A 15317-nucleotide genomic window follows, 5' to 3' on the forward strand; every position below is an offset into this window, starting at 1 on the left:
CCATCTCCTCTCCCATCTCCTCTCCCATCTCCTCTCCCATCTCCTCTCCCATCTCCTCTCCCATCTCCTCTCCCATCTCCTCTTCCATCTCCTCTTCCACCTCGTCCAACAAACTCGTCCAACAAACTCGTCCAAGAAGCCGGCGAATCTCACTCCCCTTTCCTGTTTCTTCTAGGAATCATCCTCTGAGACTACTTGTTGACAATGGCAATGTATGTCTTTCCCCTCCTTCAAAGATATAGATTATTGCTTATCATCTGAAGGTCTAGAAACCACATCAAGCTCCGTGGCTCACCTAGGCTTCCGTTGAGCTTGGATCCACGTCTCGCGCGTGCCCTGGAAGACTCGAACACTAAATTGGGTGAAGTCGAACGCCTCATCATCCCTCTGGTTGTCACATCACGCGATATTCTGGCAATCAGCACTCCGGGTTCGGGTGTCACCAATGCCTGTGTGTATGGGATAATAAACGAACTCTGTTCATGCCCGATTTGGCCACCTGGCCCTAAAGCAGTTTTCCTCTTCCCGACACGAGAGATGGCCCATGGGCGAAATAGACAATAAGCTGCTTGAAGCCTGGACATGACCTCCTCGTGCAGCCAATTGTGTCCCAAAGTGATCTTCCAGAATCCAACCATCCGTCTAAAAACTTTGACGTTGTCGTCGGTACCCCCGGCAAAGTTCTCAGAGCTGTGGAGTCCGGTAGCCTGTCACTGAGTACAGTGAGATACAACCTGTTTGATGACGCCAACAGCTTGCTCGGAAACACAGAGCTTTCCGTATTATTTCATCAAATCCCCGTCAGTACCCGCCTATGGATACGGTACCTACGTAGGTACACCATAATGCAGACATCATCTACTTACCTCCCGGTACATATATATCACCCCTCAAATTCTCACCTTACTACTTCCTTTATTCCAAGCTCATAATCATACTTTTTACGACGTGCTATTCTCCAGCGTTTTCTTAGCCTTTGAATACAACCCACACCTTCAAGACGGCAGTACCCCATCGGAGCGACACCTTCCCAAGACACAGTATCAACGTGCCTTCCCAAGACGCACTGTCAACGTGCCTTCCCAAACAACCTGTCTGCCAACAAGTATTTCTGCTTGGGTGCTTCCCTTCTGCTTTCTTTCCACGTACTACTCCCACTCTACTCATACTCCCCGCTTAATCACTGTTCTCACTTCACTCCTCCGACGCAATACAGACTTCACAAGATGCCTCGAAGAAAAGGTTCTAAGAAATCCAAAGGTTCTTCGTCAACTGACTTCCCAATTTTCTCAGATGAACGAGCAACAGCCATAGTGTCATCGAAGATTGATATTGGATCCGACTCGCAGATGTTGACTGCCACGAAACGCTCGATATCCGAGTGCCTCGAAGACGACGAGCTCCTTGTTGAAGCTGTGAAAGACGACCTTGTTACTGGCAACAACGCAGGTATTGAGTTGGCCCGCGAAAACGCGAGATTACCCATGCTTGAGTCCAAGATCGAGCAGCAGTGTGCCAAAATGGAAGAGCAAGAAAAACTCAACATACAGCTAAAGAAGCAGATTTCGGACATTCATGACGCACTTGATCGACTAGGCCAGAGAACGAGTGTTGAGTCTAACCTTGGATTCGCTAAGATACGCTCAAGATTTCTTTCCACCTATCGCAGAGACCACATGGGTGACCGCACCGCCGACAATCAAAAGATTATTAGCCAAGGACACGCGAAAGCGCACGGCGGCCATTTCAAGGCAGATGCGTTCTTGTACAGTGAAGAAGGCCGGTACATTGACGAAGATGGCACAGTGCATCCGCCGCGATATGACACCAACACATTCCGATGTCTCTATGGTGTTGAGCCGAGCATAGCAGAGATCATCAGTAAGTCTTGATGAACAAGTCCACCCTATCTCAATTGCAATTTCTGCATCCCTCATTTAAGTCATGTACTAACCTTAACTACGTTAAGACTACACTCCAACTATTCAAGTCTTGGAAAAACATGCTACCATCGAAGCCTCCGACCGCCTTGAAGCAACTGACGCATTGAAAGCACGGTTTGACACGTTTCTACGTACCCTGAAAGAAGCCGGGTACCCCGAAAACTACCTCAACATGATGGCTCCCGAATACCATCAGTTCAAGGAAGTCAGATCAGCGTACAGAGAATTCTGGGCGGCGACCTAAAGCGCACCCGGTACTCTGTTGGACGCTTTTGCTTTTTGCACGATTCTTCTCCTAAATACCATAGCAATGGCCTCAGCAGGCATGTCACTCTATTATGAGTTTTTCATTTCTTTTGAGCTGTGCTAGGTAAGTTGTTCAGTGGGGAAATAGTGAAGTTCAAGTGGAACATACTAAGAAGCTTATAGTAACATACGCCAATTACAGATTCATATCACGCTTTAGCCTCAATCGCTGTCGCCTCCAATCCCGTAGAAGCATCCTGATCTTTGCTTTCTCCATTTGCGGCCACCACTGTAGCAGGCGCAGGTCCCTCTGCCCACATGCTCGCTACGGTTTCCACGGCTCGTTCGACGACGACGCGCACCCGATCCCTTAGCGCAGGGTTGACGCACTCCACTTCCAAATCTTCCAGCCATATCCGGGCGATGTGCTTGTCGACCTTGATTTCGAGTCCGGGGAATGGAATGCCTAGTGCGTGGAGACGAGAGATCTCGGCTGCTTCTAGCTCTGTTAGGTCATCTTCTTCTTCTTCCTTCACGGGGGTAGACTTTTCGTCGGAGTCAACTTTGTCGGTGGTGCCATTGGTGATACTATTGGGGGGTAGGCGTGGGCGCTCGATGGCTGTGATCTCTGAGCCGAATTGTGCTTGGAGCATCATGAGGAGACGTCGGAAACGCTCTTCTGGTCCGACGTTGGAGTGGGGATTGGGAATTTGGTGGGCGTGGTCATCGTCGTGTTGGTGGTGGTGGTGATGGTGATGCTTGTGCTTTGCGGATTCTTTATGATTTGTAGTTAGTAGGATGGTTTTTCATAGGTATTGAAATGGGTTATTGCCACTTACGTTTCACCGACGCAGGGCTGCTCTCAACAGTCAGGAGAACCGCCATGACTGCATCAGCAACTCCATCATTCATCATGTTCCCTTCCCATTCAAGTTCGACTTCGCGAGTACGAGGATAGTATCGGATGAGCACGCAGCCCATGACCAGGTAGGTTTGCGTATCTCCCATGGGGATTTCTTCATCGGCGGCTTCCTCCTTGAGTTTGTCTCCATTGGCTTTGTCGGATTCATCTTCCTGTCCCTTCTTGACAATTTCCTGCTGTGGTTTGCCGACTTCTTCAATGGCTCCAAAGGTACCTTCAAGAGCCCATTTGATTAGGTCCATGCTTGCAGAGCTTAACGTAATATGCTGCTTGCATGTAATAGCGGTGGTGGTCAAACCAGCATACTCGCGGAGATCGTCGGGTGCCATTAGCGATAGGTTGAAGCCATTTTGGACAAGGACGCCGGACATGAGCTGGCCATCGTCTTGCTCCGAAGGAGGCGCGATCTGAGCCAATTTACCCACTACCTTTGCGATCTTGTCCTTCTTGAAAGGGATGCGAACTTCTTCGCAATTGCCCGGCGTGTAGACCTTGACTTTGACGGTCTTTTCAGCGTTGAGACTGAGCAGCTTCGATTTGAGTCGCATCATTTGGTGCTTTTCACCGTGGACAAGGATCTAAGGAGAATGAGTGATCCAAACGTATTGTGACGAGAGGTAAACGGGGCTACATACCACAACAGGTGCAGAGACTTCCTCAATGAAATTTCTGTTCTCAACTCCATCTACATGGGCTGCGAAACTGACCTCATCCACTGTACATCTTCTGGGAATCATAACCTTCTGCTCTTCTTCATTTCCGGCAGCCATGCCTCGCCTCACCAATCCCGTCGTTGCTCTTGACATGACCGCAGGGATTTGCTCCGGTTCGTTCAAGATCTGCTTGGCCATCGTGCCCTCAACACTGTAGCCTGTCATGACCACACCATTGCGTTCGTTCGGGGCCCACCGCTCCAGAAGCTCCCTACTGGTTCCTGTCTGGAGCATACCTGGTGAAGCCAACATAACACATCCCCCTACATCATCGAAACGTTCCAGACTGCGCAAACTTCTGACGAATCTGAAGTCCCAGGGCCCTGCACTGACACTCTTGTCACCACTAGCTTCCGCTTCCGCCATACGCTGACGGAAGAGTCGCTTGATGTTATCGTTCATTGCACCTATATATGTTTGATACACAACCATACATCTGCGAGCCGTATTTCCGATATAGTAGATAGGTATCTTCTGAAGTTCGGGATGTGTCTCCCAATATTCATCCAGAATGAGCAACAACTCCTGGGCGCGACCCAGGGCAAACACCGGCATTAAGACCCTGCCTCCGCGATTCAGGACTCCGGTAATGGCTTTCATAAGGGCGGCTTCACGTTCCAGGCGGGGGGGATTGGACGAAATACCGAACGTCGACTCCGTGATAAGCACGTCGATTTTCACACCTTTGGGAACTTCGGCTGGAATCAGATGTCTGTCTTCTTCACGAGAGTAGTCACCGGTGAAGAGGATGTTGAGGCCGGCGATCGAAATCAGGAACATGGCCGCACCAAGGACGTGGCCAGCAGGGAAGGGAGTAATGCGAATGCTATTGATGGTGTGCGTTGTGTTGAAGTCGATCGTCTCGATTAACGGAAGCGTAGACAAATGGTCCTGCTCGGTATACAAAGTGGTGCGTTGATCCGAAGACGAGGCCGTGCTGCTCACACGCACATTATCCTGGATCAACCATTTGTAGATGGCTTTGGTGGCGTGCGTCATGAATACACGGCCCTTGAAATTGGTCTTGCTGAGCACATAGGGGAGCGCGGAGGAATGATCAACATGGAAACTATGAGTTAAGTAGAGTATCTATCAGCCGACTGTCCGATTGAGATGGTCGAGCAAGAGTGAAATTGCAATGTAGCAGAGACTGCGTTAAAAGGCACGGATACAGAGATACAACGCAAAGACCAAGATGAATAACTAGCATATATTGTATTGTGTCTCTCAGTACATGAGCAAATGCAATTGCTATGATGGCAGAGAGGAACTCTACCACCATGCTGGGAAACCAAGGAGAGATGTGGTGTGGGATGCTATCCACGGCCATGAACAATCCCCGCATGCTCGGGGGCGACGGTGTAGGAAGGGTGACTAGGGGAACGCAAAAGAGAGACTGTCCCACATACTGGCTGATCAAAAGAATATCTACCGTGCTGAGGTCAAATTCGTCAAAGAAGGGCAGGGCTGAGAAGCCTTCTTTCGCAGGATGCATACCAGCGTCAAGCTAATAAAACCAGTCAGTAAACAGTAGTTACAGCATTGGGTTGCGAATGACACACCATCACTGTTTTGCCTTTATACTGGATTATGTGACATGATCGCCCGACTTCATTTCCACCTCCTAGACAATAGAAAGCCAATTCATCCGTTGGATCGGCCGGCTCGTCATCCACCGCGGCATTCAAGGCCGACGCCTTTCGCTTTGTGGCCATGATTGGGAGTTTCGGATAAGCTACAGGTAGCGATGCAGAACTGATGAGAGTATGCAGCAGGCCAGTACAGATGCGACGGCGTCAATAGTAGGTGATGGTGTTCCTGGAAGTGCCGATATTCCTAAACTAGCTGCCTCTGCTCCGTAGGATGTCAGTTGACGCGGGATTGATTGCCCATGACATGTACTGCACAGAACCTGATCTAAATCTGCAGGAGTTTAAACAGTCAGTGCAGCGTCCGCCACAGTAGTATCTTGAGCAACAGGCAAAGTGTGTTATATCTTCTGCATTTCCTGCAACTGGGCGCATTAAAGACACGGAAAGTCGCGAAACCAAGAAGCGCAAGGTCCAACATGGCGCGGACTTACCTAAGCCAGCCACGTGATGCTCCCGGCCGGATCGCCGCAACAGCAAACCTCGTCGGTGCGAAGCTCCCCTTCGCCGTTCGCGAGAGTAACACCGATAAACCCCGTCGACCTTCTTCCCTCCCTCCGGTGCTCGCTTCTTCACCAAGACTCCCTGTTCGATCTCTCTACGCCATTCATATCTTGCTTGCGATGACCTGAGATGGTCTCACTTGGTGGTGGAGGCGGTTAAAGTAGTCCGCCCGGTTTTCCTACATACATACAACGCGAAACACCTTCCCTTCTAGCGTCCAGCGCAACCGTGACTCGGTCTTGCCTTTAATTCTTCGAGTTGGAATTTTCATCGAAGTCACAACATCCATTCACCATGGCGCAACCCCAGCAACAACACTTGACGCAGTCATTCTCCCCGCCGGGTTCCTCACCTTCACCTGGTGCCCCGTCGCCTGTAAACGGTGGTGTCCCTCCACCTCTCAAGCGCCAACATCTTTCACCTCTCCCTCAGTCCCAGTCTCCTTACGCCTCACCTAGCTTCGGGACCTTACAACTACCGCAACACCAGCCGGCTCCCATGACGACACCGACCATGAATATGAACGGCGTCCCCCAGACTCCCGCTCCTCCGCCTCCACCTCCAGGCGCGATGGGACCCCCTTCTCGACCGGCAGACAAGGCTACCGATGCTGCCGAGCTCACAGATGTGCTAGCATCATCAGGAATTGATGTGCGGGAAGAGGAGGCGTACCTGACAAGCAGTTACTCTGGTCCTCCGGTGCAGGCTCAACAACCACCTCGCCCTCAACAGCCACAGATTCCGCAGCAACAACCTCAACAACCGGTGCCACCTGCTGTGAATACTTCGTTCACATCACAAGCGTCGACGACTGGGAGCGTTCCTACGACTCCTAGTTTTGAACAACCCTCCCCATATAAGCCGGCGACGACGCAGGATTCCTTCTACAGGGAGCCGTCGACGCAGCCTCCTGCGCCCTTCAAGGATCCTAACGAGCCGACCCGCGAAGACACTGAGGCAGCTCGGCGCGCACAGTATACTTTACAAGACTCTTTCTTGTGGACCAAGGTTTTGGAGCAGAGGCTGCAGAAACGTGGATTCGAACTCGGAGTCCGTATACCGGCAGAAGGATTGTATCATCCCGTACCCGGTCGCCAACAGCCTATTGAAGTCACTGGACCAGATGGATCATCGATCATACGTTCCGGGCAGACAATTTTGAACCAGACCGGTGCACCTCTATTGGACATTCTCAGCTTAATGTCTATCGCATGTGAGGAGCGGTTGCGAACGGTGGTCGATTATTCTTCAACACTGGCTCGCAGTCGACGCGCACACTCACATGGGGTTGTCCCCACTGATTGGAAGGACGTTGCTACTTCGGCTAATGCTGTCAATGGGAGTGTGGAAAATCCTAGCACACCACTCAAGCGTTTGTTTACCCCGAGGCTTCAAGAAGTGTTCCAGACTAATCGGTTGGCATATAGGCCCACATTCAGCAATCGAACCGCAGGGTACCAAACCACTGTCGGAGAAGTATCGCCTGCTTATGGATAAGGACAATTCCAGCGAAGAGGCGCGTGCTGCGAAACGTACCAAGCGCAGCGCAAATGCCATCCTTGGAGAAGGGGGAGCGAGCCGATCAGAATCTGTGGATATCCCTGGCTCCGGCGCCTCCACACCGATCGGAGAGAGAGCCCCTAGCATCGATAAGAAGGGAATGTCGAAGAAGGAAGCCAAAAAGCTCATGGATGCCAAGGCCAGCGAGGCTCAGCAACATCAGCAGTCAGTAGAGACCGCGCGCTTGGCTACTAACAGCATGCTATCTGGTCGCATGTTTGGAAGCAAAAAAACGTACTCGTGGTTAAATCGTGGTGCAGCAGCTGGCAGTGGATTTTCCACGCCGTCCCGGGTCAACACCGCCACGCCGCCTGCAAGCGCGGACAAACCCGGACGTTCCGGTGAGCCAGCCGCCGTGCCTGCAAAACGTCTGGGAACATGGCGAGAAGACAAAGATAAAGGTGCCGGCATCCAGGTTCGGGATGTTCTATTCATGCTGGAGCTGGATGGCAGAGGCCCCCGACACGTACAAAAGGCCTATTCGAAAGATGTGAAGGAGGATCGAGCGGACTAAGATTACCTAGCATGTGTCGCTTCAGCGGTTTGTAATTCCGTTTTGGGTTCCGTGCTGTGACTGCGCAGGATCGTGGTTACTTGGCAAGGTTGCATACTCCGCAGTGCTCGCAGTTGGTGTTCTTATCATTCATTGTATGTGCATTTGCCCATTCTTTTCGCATCCGATTGTGAGGCCCCGGACTATTGTCTGAGTAATACTCAAGCCCCCGATTCTCTTCCGTTCTTCCAAGCTTACTACCCCCTGTTTAATTGTCCCGGGTCTCTGCCCGATATTTCATGTGGATGTATTACTTTTCTTTTGCCCGTGTGTTACGGAGGGGAATCAGGGTTTTGCTATTGCAATCCGCTTGCTCTATCTCCTAACTGACGGCAGTGAGCAGCAAACGCCAGTCTATGGGGATTGTGGATATTGTCGGACAGTTCAGTGACGTGTTGTCTGGAAGACGACAATTTGACGCCCCGATGATATTTGGCTTTGCCAGTGTTCCAAGGGGAGAAGAGAGCAAAACAAAAGAAATGAAAGAAACGACATGGATAGACTCCGTCTCTCCGTGTATCGACTCGGTCACTGCATTTCATACGTTTGAAATGATATGACACATTTGCCTAGCAGACTGGCCATCTTCTATCACTTCGTTCCCTACTATTTCCCGCGTAGTTGTAGTTTGTTTCGTACCTGAGGCCACTTGTACTGCATGCCAAGCCCGAGGTTTCCCAGAGCAGTTTAGGGTTGACGCTAGATCGTTCGGGGTATCGGGTGGGACCAAACACGCAAGTCTCTTTCAGCCGGAACAACTACTGAATCTGACTTCATCGTTTGCCCGGGGAGAGTTACCAATCAGCATGTCCACCAGACTTTCAGCCATCGTTCCAGTCACACTCGGATCATCGCCCTCTCATCCCTACGATTGATCCCTTTTTTTCTGCAGACGAGAGCAGCAAAGCGGGGTTCCCCAAGGGCATGATCAACTCAGCGGGGGAGGATATCACCCCCAACTTCAAAAACAAGAGGATCAACTTCGGGGGAATGATGTCAGAGATCAGGGATTAAAGAATTGGGACGAAGGGGAGCACAAGGCCGAAAAGCGGAGATTCGCCGCCCCCAAATCCAATCAAACGCCTCCGCGGCGTCATCATCCAGAGCATTGTTCTTTCGGGTTATTATTAAACCTTCTCCCAGGGCAAATTGGCGGTACGAGGCATCTCTTCTCACTACTGCAAATGAGTTCTCTTAAGTTTACTTCCCACCAGGTGGAAAAAACGCATGTCATGCAGCAAGCCCTCTCCGGTCGTCTGAAGGTGCCCGAAACGCAACAGCAGCCACGACGACATATTGCCACCAGACCATCACCACTAACTACTACTAAGTAGACTAACACTGCACGGCGAAGACCGCAGACGAGTAGAGCGATGACAAGAAAGGCCGGTTGAACACATCTACAATGCCACCCATACCTTACCATCATCATCATCCCTCTTTCTTACCTGACCATTTGGGTCTCGCAGGGTAATTGGTAACGTGTTTCATATCTGACATTTCGGTTCGCGGAAGAAAGGACCTCAACCGGTGGATGTCATCCAGAGCTTGGAAGCCTAGACTCGCCTCAAACTCCGGCGCTATGTTTTGCCTCCGGGGCTGGTTGGGTTAGATGAGCCTTGCGATCTGCGCCTACAAAAACCGTGCCAGATCGTTGTTTGGGATTGGAATTACTATTATTGATAATCGCGATTGCCCTTTCATGGGCTATTGCCGCATAGAGAAAAGGGGGAATCGCCAAAGGGCAAGCAAGACACCCGACATCGAAGACGGTGTCGAGCCGAAGAATAGGCTTCCTCGGAGGATTGATTGATCCAGAAGGCCCAATGACACCGACTGGAATGGAGGATGAAGAGGGCGAGTGTATGTGTGTGTGTGTGTGTGTGTGTGTGTGTCTGTGTCGTAACCGAACAAACCTTCTGTGGTGGTGCTCGTGCGGCGAGGCGCCATCATCCACCATGACCCTTGAGACCGCCGTAATGGTGGAGAGGAGGTTCTGTTCGGTCTGTATTCTTTTTGGTCAGTAAATGCGGGCTGAAGGAATAAGTTCTGCACGCTGCCATTTTGATCTCCCCCTCATAGATGGAAGATTTGTAGTTGTGTTATTGTCCGTCTTCTTTGTAGTGCTTGTTGCTGTAGGCCGAATTGTTTAAATCCAGGCAAGAATTGACGAGGATAAACTGGTCCTTACCAACTACTTTACTTCTTGGGAAGGTTCCCATTTTCACTTGCTCTCTGGGCGCTGGAATTTCCCGTTCCAGCGCAACTCAGTTTCTTTCTGGGAGTCCGTCTATCTGTCACAAGATCTCATCGCCTCTCCCATTTTCAAATTCCAGTCTTCGCGGAGCACCACCAACTATTACCACCACCACCACCACTTCTTGCTTTTCTCCCCCTTTCATCGATGCTCACCATTCTTTGATAAACCCACCACCCCAAGCTGATGCTCTTCGACACTTCAATGATTTCTCCTTTGGCTCACCCGGTGACCCAATGAGTCTTCCTTCGTGAGCTCATCCGTACCGTACGAAGCGTTTCTCGGACGCCTGCTGGTTCCCCCGACCGACCGCCTCGCCATCCATCCATCCCTCCAGCCAGTGATCCCCACGCCTCTCGACTCGCTCTTCCTTTCCTTTGCCCGATAATATTCTCCTTGACTCTTCTTTTTATTTTTCTCTCTTGCAATCCTTTTTATCTTTTGATTCTTTTCTATACCCCCATCAATTTTCACTCCACTTTTTGCTGGAATTTCAACACGAGAATCCCCCGGGTGTTCGAACCCTGCTCCCAGGTAGTTTCGCAGAGATTAGGATTACTACGAGGAACGACTGCCGCTTGTTACTACGACAATTCGGACGGCCGACGACCATCCGGCGACTGTGAATCTCCTCCCCTCTCTCCTTTCCTCTTTCTTCTCTTCCTCCTCTTCTCGTCCTTATCTCCTTTCTCCTTTCCCTCCTTTCTCTTCCTTCCCCTCTCTCCTTCATCTAGCCGGAATCCGCCGTGAGGACATCCGGCTAGTATACACTTTTTCTTTGCATCATGTCCACCCCTTCCACGGCTACCGCGACGCATCCGCATCAGCAACACTACGGATACCCCCATCATCAACCCTACCAACCGAACGCATCCTATCCCACCACCTCCGCTGCAGCCACTTCTCGCCTCGTCCCCTCTTCATATCCCTATCCCGTTTCCGCCCCGACGCCTACTACCCTTCCTTTCGTGCAATCTCCGAAGCTTATGCCAACCGCACCCACCCCAACGACTACCACAACCACCAACACAACCACTGCCACCACAACAATGCCTCCAGCCCACAACGCTGTGAGCGCTGGCACAACAGCGCAGGGCACCCGGAGGAGGAAGCCCAACTGGGGCGAGTTCTATAAAAATGGGATTCCGAAGGAGGTGATTGTCATCGATGACACGCCCCCTCCGGAACAGTCCAAGGCCTCCTCGCGCAGTCTCGCGACAGCGTCCACCGTCACGGCAGCCAACGGCAACGCTCCTCAGCCGGCCGGGAAAAAACGGCGCACTGGCATCGAGTCTGCCTACGACGTCACGTATTATGATCGGCCGTCGTACTCAATCAATCCACAACACTATGGCGAGGAGTCATCGGCTGCCTCCCTGTCGACTGATCGGACAACCTCTCTGCACACCACGGCTCCTACATCTCTGTCCCAGGGAAGTTCGGGTGCCAGTAATGGGATCATTTACGAAGATGCCAATGTTGGCCAGAAACGCAAGCGCGTAACCACCCGCAAGTCCGCTCGCGATGAGCAAAAACGGCGGGAGTTGGAGAACGCAGGGGATGCGTTCTTGAGCTATGTCCCGCCGCCGAAGCCGCCCATCAAGGCAAAGGATGTTCCGGTACCTGTGGTCCGCGATGTATGTGATAAGTCAACGCCCCATTCTCCTCTCTCTTTCCTTCTTTGCTAACCAACTGTAGTATGCAAATCGAGGCGAAAAGTATGATGACGACGATGGCCATTATATTGTCAATCCTAACACTCCCTTGACTGAGCGATGTATGTGCTTCCTTCGTGGTCATTCAGATACGAGCGATGCTAACGTTTCGCAGACTCGATCATCAAACTCTTGGGGCAAGGTACCTTCGGAAAGGTGGTTGAAGCGTTTGACAAGCAGCGTAAGACCCGCTGTGCCGTCAAGATCATCCGCTCGATCCAAAAGTACCGGGATGCTTCGCGGATTGAACTTCGGGTGCTGTCCACACTGGCCTCCAATGACAAGCAGAACCGCAACAAGTGCATCCACCTGCGGGATTGTTTTGACTATCGCAATCACATCTGTATCGTGACGGATCTGCTGGGGCAAAGTGTCTTCGATTTTCTGAAGGGAAACGGCTTTGTGCCGTTCCCCAGCAGCCAGATTCAAAACTTCGCCCGACAGCTGTTCACCAGTGTAGCTTGTGAGTACTTTTTGGCAATATGCCTATCACTGGGGATATCCAGCTGACATTCTCAGTCCTTCATGACCTCAATCTCATCCACACCGACCTTAAACCTGAAAACATCCTCCTCGTCAGCAACGCTTACCAAACGTTCACCTATAATCGCACCATCCCATCCTCTTCGCATGCCATCTCCCGGAGTGCACGTCAAAGACGTGTGCTGTTGGACAGTGAGATCCGACTGATTGACTTTGGGTCAGCCACCTTTGATGATGAGTATCACTCGTCTGTGGTGTCCACTAGACACTATCGGGCCCCCGAGATCATCTTAAATCTGGGCTGGAGCTTTCCTTGCGACATTTGGAGTATCGGTTGCATCCTCGTGGAGTTCTTCACTGGGGATGCCCTTTTCCAGACGCATGACAACCTGGAGCACCTTGCCATGATGGAGGCTGTTATCGGCGACCGCATCGACACTAGACTAGTGAGGCAGGTGATGCAAGGCGGTCGCAGCGCAGGCCAAAACCAGGCCGCCAAGTAAGTTACATCGTGGTTACACCCGCCGAATCATGCTGACAGTCCCAGGTATTTCAACAGGAACAAGCTTGAATACCCGAATGATCAGACCACTCGTGCCTCACGAAAGTATGTGAGGGCAATGAAGCAGCTTCCGGTACGATCCCCCTCCACTCACGGCCTAGACCCGGATCAGGATTGCTAACCAGCCGCAGGATTTCATCCCGACCAACACCAAGTTCCATAAACTATTCCTCGATCTCCTTCAGCGGATATTCGTGTATGACCCGAAGAACCGCATCACGGCCAAGGAAGCATTGAAGCACCAGTGGTTCAAGGAGTCCTTGGTGGATGACGGCACCGAAGCCCTACGGATTGGGGAGCAGCTGCAACGCACCACTCAGCGGCGTTGATTTGGACAGCCTTCCGCTGGACACTTGTATCGGGTGTGATCTAGCTTCGCGCTAATATTCAGAACGCTGCGGAGCCCTTCTATACCAAGAGGCTGGTACGTCGAGGTAAACCCTTCGACAGCCACCAGGCGTTAGCATGTATGGGTACAGCCACATTTGCGATAGAGGGATGTTATTTTTCTGTTTGGATACTACTTCTCAGGGATGGCCTGGCGATAGTGCTAGCCGATTGACGATAACTGGGTAATGGAACTGACGGAGGGTACATGGATGGGATATCCCGGAGTTGATGCCCGCAGTCGGGCAAGGTGTATGGGGTTTTGCATGCTTCATTGTGAACACAAGAAACCGTTGGTCGGGGCCTGACTACACCAGTCCCCGATGAGGACAAAAAAGCAGTACGACATATATTTGATCATCGGAGGGACATACCATTTTATATTTATGTGTTTTTTATACAGTCCGGGCGGCCTGGACTTGGGGCTTTGTGGGCTTATGGGATTTGTGTTGTGCTTCATCGTTTTTTTTTTATATCGTCTTTTTTCTTCTCGCAGCATCGTTCGATGTGATTTCTCATACTCGGAACTTATTGACGTCTACGGGCGCTGGTGACATGACGATTTATCTCCTGCATAGCTTCGACTATGATTCTTGACCTTTTTGACTTGTTCTTCGACGCGGTAGAGCAGTACCCTCTGGTCTGTCTGTCTGTTTCCCTCGGATGGACCGAGGCGATGATGATGCATAGACGTGTGCATTGTGAACTACCACTCCTACCGATGTATATATATTATACCACTTGATACTACCTTACCTACTTACTTCTATGAGCTCGTTACGACTGATCAACGGACCCGGAGTTCTCTGGCGCTACCATCTACCATCTCATATACCAATACCAATACCAACCTTGATATGATGGACAATTTGAAGACCTTCATCAAAACAGCATCATGTTCACAGCCATCCCTATTGCTTATCACACCAGTACGCACAACAATAGAATAAGACAGGTACGAAAATCCTTATCTCCTCCCAATAACAGAATGGCTACTACAATACTAATCCATCCCTTCCCCACTACTACTCTACTATATCTCCCTCGAAGCCCTTCATCAACTCTAACTACAGTTACACTTTCCAATATCTCAACATTTCACTTCAAAATATCTTCCATCCCCACCACTCGCCAACTTACCTCCAACAAAATCCTCCACAAAATACTCACCCTCATGCATGCACCCAACTGTTCCACTTAACGATTGACCATCAAAACATTCAACCACCACCATTTTACTCGTCCTTCTTACAAGAAAACAACATTCGCCTTCTTCTCTAATATCAAACCCGAAGCAAACACCACGAACTAGACTTCCCAATGACCTTTGCCTCCGTGATTCCATTATACGAATCCCCTGGAAGAAAAGATAGATGGAAGAATGTGGCCGGGTGCAGTGTTGTGGATTATCTTCATTGTACTTCAGTTGTCTATCCAAAACTCTCTCATGGTATCATGGAATGTTGAATGACGAAATTCGACTTCGACGAAATACATGATTGAATCTGAGTTTGAAAATGATACAATCAACTCTAGATTTGCATGGTTGTTAATTAGTACCACTGACTCAGTAGTGTATTTTCGAAGACTAAATGTCGATCAAGGGCGCCGGAGGCGGAGGGCGTTATTATTACCCGAGAGAGAATGTGTGGGCGTTTTTGAAAGACATCATTGCTACTAGCTATTTGGTGATGGAGGAGGGGGTAAATATACGTATACTCAATATAAGAGAGCTATTTCCATAAGTACACATGGTAGTATATACAAATATACAATTAAAGCCTTATGCTTTTCTTATAAGATAAGTAATAAGATATGTTATA

The 15317-nt window shown here is 50.5% G+C and overlaps 5 protein-coding genes across 5 annotated transcripts; 4 read left to right on the forward strand and 1 right to left on the reverse strand.

Moving 5' to 3' along the window:
* Positions 1-1676: 1676 nt before the first annotated feature.
* BO87DRAFT_304587 (uncharacterized protein) lies at positions 1677-2187 on the forward strand (the record flags this gene model as incomplete). Its single annotated transcript, XM_025619283.1, has 2 exons — positions 1677-1881; positions 1970-2187. The coding sequence occupies 2 exons, from the start codon at positions 1677-1679 to the stop codon at positions 2185-2187; spliced, it is 423 nt and encodes a 140-aa protein (XP_025481376.1).
* A 119-nt stretch (positions 2188-2306) lies between these two features.
* ysh1 (cleavage polyadenylation factor subunit YSH1) lies at positions 2307-5847 on the reverse strand. Its single transcript, XM_025622904.1, has 5 exons — positions 5387-5847; positions 5234-5331; positions 3747-4893; positions 3029-3689; positions 2307-2964 (listed from the first exon to the last, which is right to left on the reverse strand). The coding sequence occupies exons 1-5, from the start codon at positions 5537-5539 to the stop codon at positions 2399-2401; spliced, it is 2625 nt and encodes an 874-aa protein (XP_025481377.1). The 5' UTR covers positions 5540-5847; the 3' UTR covers positions 2307-2398.
* A 58-nt stretch (positions 5848-5905) lies between these two features.
* On the forward strand, positions 5906-8051 carry BO87DRAFT_355194 (uncharacterized protein; the record flags this gene model as incomplete). The annotated part of the gene is made up of 2 exons (XM_025621322.1): positions 5906-7349; positions 7405-8051. Exons 1-2 carry the CDS (start codon positions 6272-6274, stop codon positions 8049-8051), a joined length of 1725 nt encoding a protein of 574 aa, XP_025481378.1. The 5' UTR covers positions 5906-6271.
* Positions 8052-11132: 3081 nt separating this feature from the next.
* BO87DRAFT_304753 (putative protein kinase (Lkh1)) lies at positions 11133-13436 on the forward strand (the record flags this gene model as incomplete). Its single annotated transcript, XM_025619293.1, has 6 exons — positions 11133-11984; positions 12046-12124; positions 12178-12525; positions 12582-13044; positions 13093-13180; positions 13233-13436. The coding sequence occupies 6 exons, from the start codon at positions 11133-11135 to the stop codon at positions 13434-13436; spliced, it is 2034 nt and encodes a 677-aa protein (XP_025481379.1).
* A 1406-nt stretch (positions 13437-14842) lies between these two features.
* BO87DRAFT_12300 (uncharacterized protein) lies at positions 14843-15207 on the forward strand. The gene has a single exon (XM_025617980.1). The coding sequence runs from the start codon at positions 14990-14992 to the stop codon at positions 15173-15175; it is 186 nt and encodes a 61-aa protein (XP_025481380.1). The 5' UTR covers positions 14843-14989; the 3' UTR covers positions 15176-15207.
* Positions 15208-15317: the final 110 nt, after the last annotated feature.

This window comes from Aspergillus neoniger, assembly GCF_003184625.1.
Source record: "Aspergillus neoniger CBS 115656 unplaced genomic scaffold BO87scaffold_10, whole genome shotgun sequence".
Lineage (NCBI taxonomy): Eukaryota > Fungi > Ascomycota > Eurotiomycetes > Eurotiales > Aspergillaceae > Aspergillus > Aspergillus neoniger.

Excerpts from the sequence above, each read along its gene's own strand:
- ysh1 (XM_025622904.1), bottom strand. The coding sequence starts at position 5,539 with ATGGCCACAAAGCGAAAGGCGTCGGCCTTGAATGCCGCGGTGGATGAC. Across the intron at positions 4,894-5,233 it reads GATATTCTTTTGATCAGCCA|TTTCCATGTTGATCATTCCT; the intron begins GTATGTGGGACA and ends CTTAACTCATAG. Across the intron at positions 2,965-3,028 it reads CAGCCCTGCGTCGGTGAAAC|AATCCGCAAAGCACAAGCAT; the intron begins GTAAGTGGCAAT and ends CAAATCATAAAG.
- BO87DRAFT_12300 (XM_025617980.1), top strand. The coding sequence starts at position 14,990 with ATGATTGAATCTGAGTTTGAAAATGATACAATCAACTCTAGATTTGCA.